Source organism: Fulmarus glacialis, unplaced genomic scaffold (assembly GCF_000690835.1).
Source record: "Fulmarus glacialis isolate BGI_N327 unplaced genomic scaffold, ASM69083v1 scaffold4883, whole genome shotgun sequence".
Classification (NCBI taxonomy): domain Eukaryota; kingdom Metazoa; phylum Chordata; class Aves; order Procellariiformes; family Procellariidae; genus Fulmarus; species Fulmarus glacialis.
The window spans coordinates 21-8,224 of NW_009204726.1; the positions used below are offsets into that span (position 1 = coordinate 21).

At 42.1% G+C, this 8,204-nt stretch overlaps 1 protein-coding gene across 1 annotated transcript in view; it reads left to right on the forward strand.

The window, feature by feature from the left end:
* Positions 1-680: 680 nt before the first annotated feature.
* UTP20 (UTP20, small subunit (SSU) processome component, homolog (yeast)) overlaps positions 681-8,204 on the forward strand; it is a gene marked incomplete at its 5' end in the record, with an annotated part of 64,219 nt that continues 56,695 nt past the window's right edge. Inside the window, 9 exon segments of the mRNA XM_009575080.1 lie at positions 681-761; positions 1,589-1,655; positions 1,854-1,986; positions 2,469-2,657; positions 4,132-4,213; positions 5,266-5,403; positions 5,803-5,958; positions 7,499-7,645; positions 8,154-8,204. Of these exon segments, the coding sequence (XP_009573375.1) occupies positions 681-761; positions 1,589-1,655; positions 1,854-1,986; positions 2,469-2,657; positions 4,132-4,213; positions 5,266-5,403; positions 5,803-5,958; positions 7,499-7,645; positions 8,154-8,204 (1,044 nt within the window).

Here is an 8,204-nt window from a genome sequence, read left to right on the forward strand (position 1 = left end):
GAAGTGCGGCTTCTCCCCCGTGCCCCGGCACTCGGTGACTCCTCCGGGAGCCGAGTCGCCGCCCCTGCCACACAGCAGGCACACCACTGCCTGAGCGTAGAAAACTGACATAATGTAATAAAAAATAACGTGCAGTGGGGGTATTAGCCTAGGCGTTGTTTCAGGAAAGGCGGGAGCCGGGCAGTCTGTTGAAATCGGGGTAGATTTCTCTGCATCTTTTTCACAGTGTTGTGGAGACGTGTGGGGTGCGAGCCTTGGTTGTGCAGTGCCGGGGGGAGAGGGTTGGTCCTGCTCGTGGGCATTTTAAGCATTTTTTTGCCTTAAAATTCTGGTAGGATTGTTCACAGATCGACAGGTATTTCAGGAAAGGCGGGAGCCGGGCAGTCTGTTGAAATCGGGGTAGATTTCTCTGCATCTTTTTCACAGTGTTGTGGAGACGTGTGGGGTGCGAGCCTTGGTTGTGCAGTGCCGGGGGGAGAGGGTTGGTCCTGCTCGTGGGCATTTTAAGCATTTTTTTGCCTTAAAATTCTGGTAGGATTGTTCACAGATCGACAGGTACTATCTGGGAGCCCATCTTTATAAGTGGGGTTTTTGTTTGCAGCACGTGTGCTTTTGAGAGGGACTGAGAAGGGCTGTTCTCAGAATAGAGCACGAAACGTATATGTCCTTTTGTTTTACAGTTTCTTACCTTTTCGGAGCGCTTAAGCAATGTTAATATCGATATTATTCATCGGATTGACAGAACTGGAAGCTACGCTGAGGTGAGAACAGCAATCGTGGTCATTTTCTGTAATCACATCACAAGTAGATAAGCTCCATGAAAGATTCACTTAAGAAATTTATTCAGGAGGAAGTTGGAAAGAAGCCTCTGGAAAAGTTGCCTTTCCTGGAGCCGCATTGTGTGCTTTGTTCCCCTTTACTTTTTGACCTGCTTCACAGTATTGCCATAGAGACTCTTTGACAGCGACGCCCTGATGGCTTCCATGTGGCTGGCGGGCCTGCGGGTGTTTCTGAGCATGGAAGATGCTGCTGTGGCAGTCAGCAGTCTTAGGTCCGGACCTGCAAAGACTTACGGGTGCTGAGTAGTTGCAATACTCACAGCACGTATACAAGGCGTGTGCATATGTCTTTATAGATCATAAAGAAGGGTCATCTATATGTGTCCTATAGATCATAATTGTGAATATAGTGCTTTGTAGGTTATTACCTCCTGACCTGCTGGATTGTTCTTCTGAACTTCTCACTCAATAGCTGTGAGGATGCCAAAAGAAATCCCAAAGCATTTGTGCTGGGTGGGCTATGGCTCAGCATCTTAGGTTATACAGGCCTGCCAACAAAGGTCTAAAAAGCAATTACGTAAAGAAGTTCCTGTCACCAGAAAATATTTTCAAGTGCATTTTGAATGTAGAAAGAAAAGTCTTATTTTCAGGGGAATTCCATAGCACCTCTTGAAATTAAGTCATCAAGATTTCTTGAAATATTCTTAAAATATTTAAGGCACTTGATAGTTTTCTTCATTTGAACCTCTCATCTTTGCAGGCTACATTCATTAGGGTTGATAGCTATTATTTTATCTTTGTTTTGACAGGAGGTTGAAACCTACTTTTTTGAAGGACTACGCAAATGGAGGGAACTGAACCTCACTCAGCATTTTGGTATGTCATTTTTATTCATGTCTCCTGCTTTCCTTAAACTGTTAAAATAGTATTTCTTCTGCATCCAGAGCCCAATGGGAGATTTTTCTATTGACTGTTTTTTGGACTGGGCTCTGGAGAGCTATTATTCTTTAACATCCTACATGTTTACCAGGAACTGGACTAGTTTTCAGGGTTTCTCTTTTGTGCTTCAAACAGTGCAATTCTACAGTGAAGTGGCCAACAAATGCCAGTCCTTCAACCAGCTGGTCTATTACCAGAGTGCCATTGTGCAGAGCTTGAAAACACATTTGCAAATCGAAGGCAGTCTTGCTTATCAACCCCTATTAGAGTAAGTATATGGTGACAAAATGGAGTCAGAAGCCTTGACGGTATTACAAGTAAGCATGAGTCCTGTTGTGAGTGTTCTTTTTCTTTATTGTACCTGAGGAAAATATAGCAATGAGATGCCCAAAGTGGTCGTTTTTCCCTGATAGAGCTTTATGGTTCTAAGTCTTCAAAAAAAAAAAACTATGACAAGGCAAGCAAATTAGCCTGAGTTCTTACTGAGTGTCAGACAGGATATTAATGTGCTTTGTTTGATGTTAATAATTTGTGTCGTCTTGTTTACTGTTATCTGCTTAATTTTTTAAAAATCTTAAGATTCTTACCATCCACAGCTGCCTAATAGGTGATATTTAAATAAAATTAAGAAGTAAAGGTGATGCTGTCTTTCTTTCCAAAGAGACTGTGCTGGATTATGCAATGTTTGACTAGGTTTTTGTTGGTTTGTTTTTGAAATGCACTAACACTGGTGTATTTTCTGAAACGCAGTCTAGTGGTGCAGCTGGCTCGAGATCTTCAGGCTGATTTCTATCCTCACTTTCATGATTTTTTCCTGGCCATCACAAAGTTACTGGATACACAGGACACAGAGCTGCTGGAATGGGCTTTTACCTCTCTTTCCTATCTCTACAAATACTTGTGGAGATTAATGGTGAAGGACATACACAACATATACAGGTAAAAGACGTTTTTAATGTCTGTCTTAATCAGCAGTTATTAAATGCTATAGAAACGTAAATGCCACACGAATACATGGCTTAATTCTTCAGTATACTTGTTAGCGTGCTTTCCGTGCTTTCTGAGAGAGTCTGAGCCTTGTTATCATATGCAGCTCCTTTGAGATCCTGCTGACTTTCATGGGCCATTGTATTGGAGGAGGGGTGTGGGTTGGGCTGCAGATTTGGGCCTTAAGTCCCCTTCTCTCCTGTGGGGATAGGAGAGGAAGGAGCTACCTCAGCTGGGTAAACAAAGCTCAGAAAGACAGTGGATTGTCAGAGTTGTCTTGCAAACCTGTGCCAAGTCTAAATTCAACACAAGTCTCGAGTATCTGTGAAGTACCTCAGCCATAGTTTTATCATTTCTGACTTTCCCAATTGCAGACACTTAGACACTGAATGGATTCCTTTGAGTCTTTAATTGTTCCTTTCCCAGCATTTCCCCTTTATGTTTTTCCCTTCTTCCTGTCTGTTTAGTGAGAGAGCAGATGAGGTATGCACAGTTTTGTATGCTTTGAAACTCAGGATGCTGAGGATGTGGAAGGTTGGCATAGGTTCAAAGGGAAATTGGCCAAGTTGGAAGGAGTTACCAAATGCATAGGAGCCACTTCTGGCTTGGGGAGTCCCTGAGCTGCAGGTGGTTGAAGGCTGATTTTGTATGTGCTTGTCCTGTTTTTAAACCTTTCCCAGGCATCTGCTTCTGGCTGCTGCTGTAGATTGAATACTGGCCTGGGTGGACCTGATGGCCTGACCCAGTATGACTGCTTGTTCAGTCTTACATTGCTGTGGTAGCAGGTCTCTTCTTTTTGTCATAGCCAGTGGGTCCATGTGCTTCCTTCTAATTTCAGTTTGGAACAGATGGAGGAAAAGAGGGGTTACAGATTTCCTCCCCAACCCAGCAAAAGCTGTTGGGCATATTGAAAAAACATCTGCTTGGCTGTGAATCTGAGGCATCACTCGCTCTGCACTGAACATGTGCTGAGCCACCTGCAACTGTTACTGATGCTTATCAGAGAATTACAAATATTTATCACCTCTGTAAATTGTATCTTTAGAAACTTCTAAGTGCACAGGAGACCTTGTTGGCTCAACTGAAATACAAATCTGGCTTATCAAATCAACTTTGGCTTCACTTACTTCTCCTGAGTATATGTGTTGAAAATCTTGATGCTGTGTGGATCTAGAGATATTAGAGGTATTTCTGAATGCGGCTTAATGTGCCTGGCATTGTCACTTGACCTTCTTTCCAAAACTGTTCTTTATCCAGGGAGAATGGGAAAGAATCGAGTTGAGGAAGGTATTTGCCCTTTTTAGGAGGACAGATTCTTAGTGTTTGTAAGAAGTGGCAATGTAAACTGAAAACATAAGTTTTAAAACCAATAGGTGGCAATTTTTGCACTGCCTTTAAGACAGTGGATTATTTTGTGTCTTTGTAGCCTGTACAGCACCCTACTGGCTCACCACAAACTTCATATCAGAAACTTTGCTGCTGAAAGTTTTGTCTTTCTAATGAGAAAGGTAAGTGAGGTGTTTGTACTTTGACACTATCTCCATTCTGTGGCGGCTCTTGGATTCAATGTGTCATATTAGGTTTTCCCCAAAGAAGGGTTAACAAGGCCTGAACTGGCATTCAGCATGTCCTGAGTTGTCATTTTTAGTGAGTGTTTTACTGAGAATGTCATGCACTTCGTATCAGCAGTGGCAAATAGAGGCCTTAGTGCTCTGTGTTTTAAGAGCAGTTAAACCAAATGCCTGTGGTTGGTTTATCTAAAATGACTGGAAATGTTAAGATAATCTTGCAGAAGGGAGGCTTTTTTTCACTAATGCTTTAAGAAGATTGAAATTCTTGTGACAACCTCTTTGCACTCCTGAAAACCAGAGTATATAATGTTCCCAGGCAGATCAATCAAGATCAGACAGCAGCCTCTCATGCAGTAAGGAAAGGGAGTGGTAGTTGTTGGGTTTTATTTAGTCAAAATATACAAAAGCCAGGATTCCTGAGACTGGCTAGCAAATTTGGGTATCCTAATTTTTCTCCTAAGTTGAGAGACCTTAATAAAGCACATTTGATTGATTGATTGTTTTCAGAAATTGCTGAACTTCAAGTCAAATCCTCAGAAATGGAGGATTTTAAAATTTTGGGCCAGAAATCCTTTCAATATTCCCAAGTGTGGTTATAGTTTTGGGTGACTGGATTCTGTGTTTAGCTGACACACGTCTCTTTCCACACCAGTGCAGCGACCTTTGCGTTTCAGTTGCGACCAGTTTAATGGTGCATTTATGCACATGTTTAGCTCTAAAATCATAATAACCAAAACCACGTATTTCAACTGCAGTAACCTCAGTAGACCTGTATACGTCTTGGGAGAGGGAGGAGCTGTAGTGACTGAACAGCTGATAATTTTTCTCCTTTCAATTTCCTTGTGTGGTTGCAGAAATAATGAGTTTGAACTATTGTGGGAAGGCAGGACTAGGAGAGTAACGTTGTGCTGTGGAGCCATTTAATTGCCTCTGTCCATCTGGCAGCTCTGAATAGAAGATAACTTTTTTTTTCTCCTTACGTTTTGCAGGTTTCTGATAAAAATGCAATCTTCAATTTAATGCTCTGTGACCTGGGGGAGCACCCCGAGAAGGTGGAAGGTGTAGGACAGCTACTTTTTGAGATGTGCAAGGGTGTTCGAAACATGTTTCACTCTTGCGCAAAGACGGTAAAGACAAGAAAAATTGCTGGTTTAAATGTTGCTGTAATGGAGCCTTAGGCAGTGCTCAGTGAAACCATTGAGTGTTGTCTTGTTCACCTCAGTGGATCCTTGGTGATAAGCATGCTGTTCATTACTTAATAGGATCTGAAAGCCACCTTCTAAGAATATTCTTTGAGATAGGAAGGTTGTTTTTAGTAATTCCTATGCAGTATTCCTATATATTAAAATAGTACTGCTTGCTGATATTTCAGATTTTAAGTGATAGCCTTTTTTTTTTTCCCTGTAGTCGTTCTAGAAAGAATCAAGATCACTGGAATATTTTAGCAGTTTATTGCACTAACTAATTTTAGGATTGCTAGATTGTTTTCAAAGTATAAGGACACGGTGTGCTCTTTTCCTGTGCAGGCTATGAAGTTAATTCTGTTAAAGCTGGGGCCTATTACTGAAGAAGAAATTGAACTACCATGGGTAACTGTAGGAGAAGCCTTTGAGCAGATGATCAGGTCAGCTGTAGTGCATATCCATAAGGAGCATTTTGACATTGTCTTCAAGTGCCTGGAGGTACACTGATTTTTTTTTTTTTTTTTTTTTTTTAATTCAAGAGAAACTTAAAAAAAAATGTGCACTTATCAAGAAAAGTATTTGTGTTTTATTGGACCGGAACTGTCTCTTTTTCTGCTTTGGAAACATAAAATACAGTGTCATGTGCATAGGAAAAATCCCACCCTTCTTTTGTAAGTTCAGTGACCCTGGTGGCTGTGCTGTGAGAAGGGAACTGCTGTGTGTGAAACCTGGAGCTCAGTCCCGCATCTGGGCAAGGAGGTTTTGTAGGATCTGCCTTTGCAGAGGCCCCTTGCTGGGGTGGGAATGCTAGGGCTTGCTTTATATTACTGAACTAGGTACATTGGTGGTTCCAAGACCACATTGTGACAGTAAATGGGAAGCTTTTTTTTTTCCCCATGTTGCTGCTTGAGGGGGGTTACATTCTGAGGTTTGAGGGAGCACAACTGAGTGCCATGGGCTCTGCTGTGTTGGGTCAGGGTGATGTAGAATGATGAGCAAGGGCCTGGCAAGTGCTTTTTACTTACCTGATCAACATTTAGTTTTTTTTCACTAGTGATTGGGATTTGCTAAGGGGGATCAAAACCTCTTGCAACTTACAACTGCGTCAGTTGTGCTTCTCAGAGGGGTGAAATGGGAAACTGGAGGAAATGGTACGTGTGAACTTTAGGGTAATCCTTCCAGCACGGGTAAATAGTCTTATTCGTTCCTTCTTGGAACTCCCTCTCTGTGACTATCCATAGTTTCCCAGAAAATCCCATGCTGTTCCTCCTACCTCACCCAGTATGATAGCAGTTAATGCCTGGCTACCATTAGCTACAGAATATTTTGCCACTGGATGTTTTGTATCCCTGGGATCTGAGTCACTGAGGATCTGCAGTTGCGGTGAAATCTTGGAAACTGGTGACATAATTCCCTTTATTTTTAATGAGGCTTGTTTTTTACCCTGGGAGCCAGTGGGTGAGTGCAGTTTGTTGAGCTCAGTATCATGCTCAGAAGGAAATATTCACATAGTCTGTGATAGCCCTCTAAATTGGGTTCAATTTATAGTATCAAGGATGGGAGTTTATATTCTCTGGACAGAAAGGAACACTGATGGGAGTGATCCAGAGCAGCTCCATTATCTGTATAACGTAGATGATATGATTAACATCTCAGCATCCACATTAGCATAATGATGCATAAAGTGTAAAAGTACTTAAGTTACGATAATTCCGGTGGAAGCTGGGTGGCTCTGGGGCCAAGTATTTCTTTCTCTTCCTTTCCTATTTTGTCTGTCGTGTGTTGGCCTTTCAGGAGACCCTCATCTTGGTAGGTATATTTGTGTTTCTGTCCAAGGAATCCAGGATGTGTGTTTTTACGTAATGGGAATCACACAGTGTTTCTGCAAGGTTTAGTTTGTTGAACATGAACGAGACAGTCAACAGCAGTTTGGGCAGATGAGACGTTGATTCTTTAGAATGCCTTTCAAACAGCAGTAAGTGAAACAGGGTCTGATCATTTCTCTGGAACATTTTGCTTTCCTTTTTTATTCAAACAGGAGTCACTCTTGGACTTGCAGAGGAAAATAACTAAGGCCAACTGCTGTATGGCTTCAGAGCAGATGGAGAGGATTCTGCAAGCTTATCTGATCCTGGTGGAATACGCAAATGGATCCAAAATATCACTGCCTGAAGATGTCTGTCGGGTAGGTCAGACCATCACTTCGGCTGATGTACCAGAGAAGTATTAATTGAATATGGAAGAGGTGTGGTCAGCTGAAGCACTCGTACACATTTCTGATGCATCAGTGGGCCTAGGATTTGAGTTGAGTGAACAGAGACAATTATTGTGAGTATCGCTACCTCTCTGATCCCATGAGAATTTACCTCTGTACTGTAATGTTGGTGTAGTCCTCCTTTAATTGAGCAAGGGGGAAAGCGGGCTGCTGCTGCTGGAGACCATGCTGAACTGTAGTTCCTGCCACTGTCAGGACCCACATATCTGTGGTAGAGCAGTTCTACCAGATTCACATACCCTGTTACGTTCAAATGTAGGTGTAGTTCCTTCAAACTTTGACAGGACTATTAGGATTCATTTCTGTGGCCTGAAACTTAGAACATCATGCCCTCCTGCTCCAGGGACTGTCCAGGGCATTCAGATCAGACAATCACTATCTTCATAGACAAATATCCGTTCTCTCTCTTTCATTTCAGATTTTAATAAAAATGTTACAGACACCAGATCTCTCGTCATCTTGCTGCAGG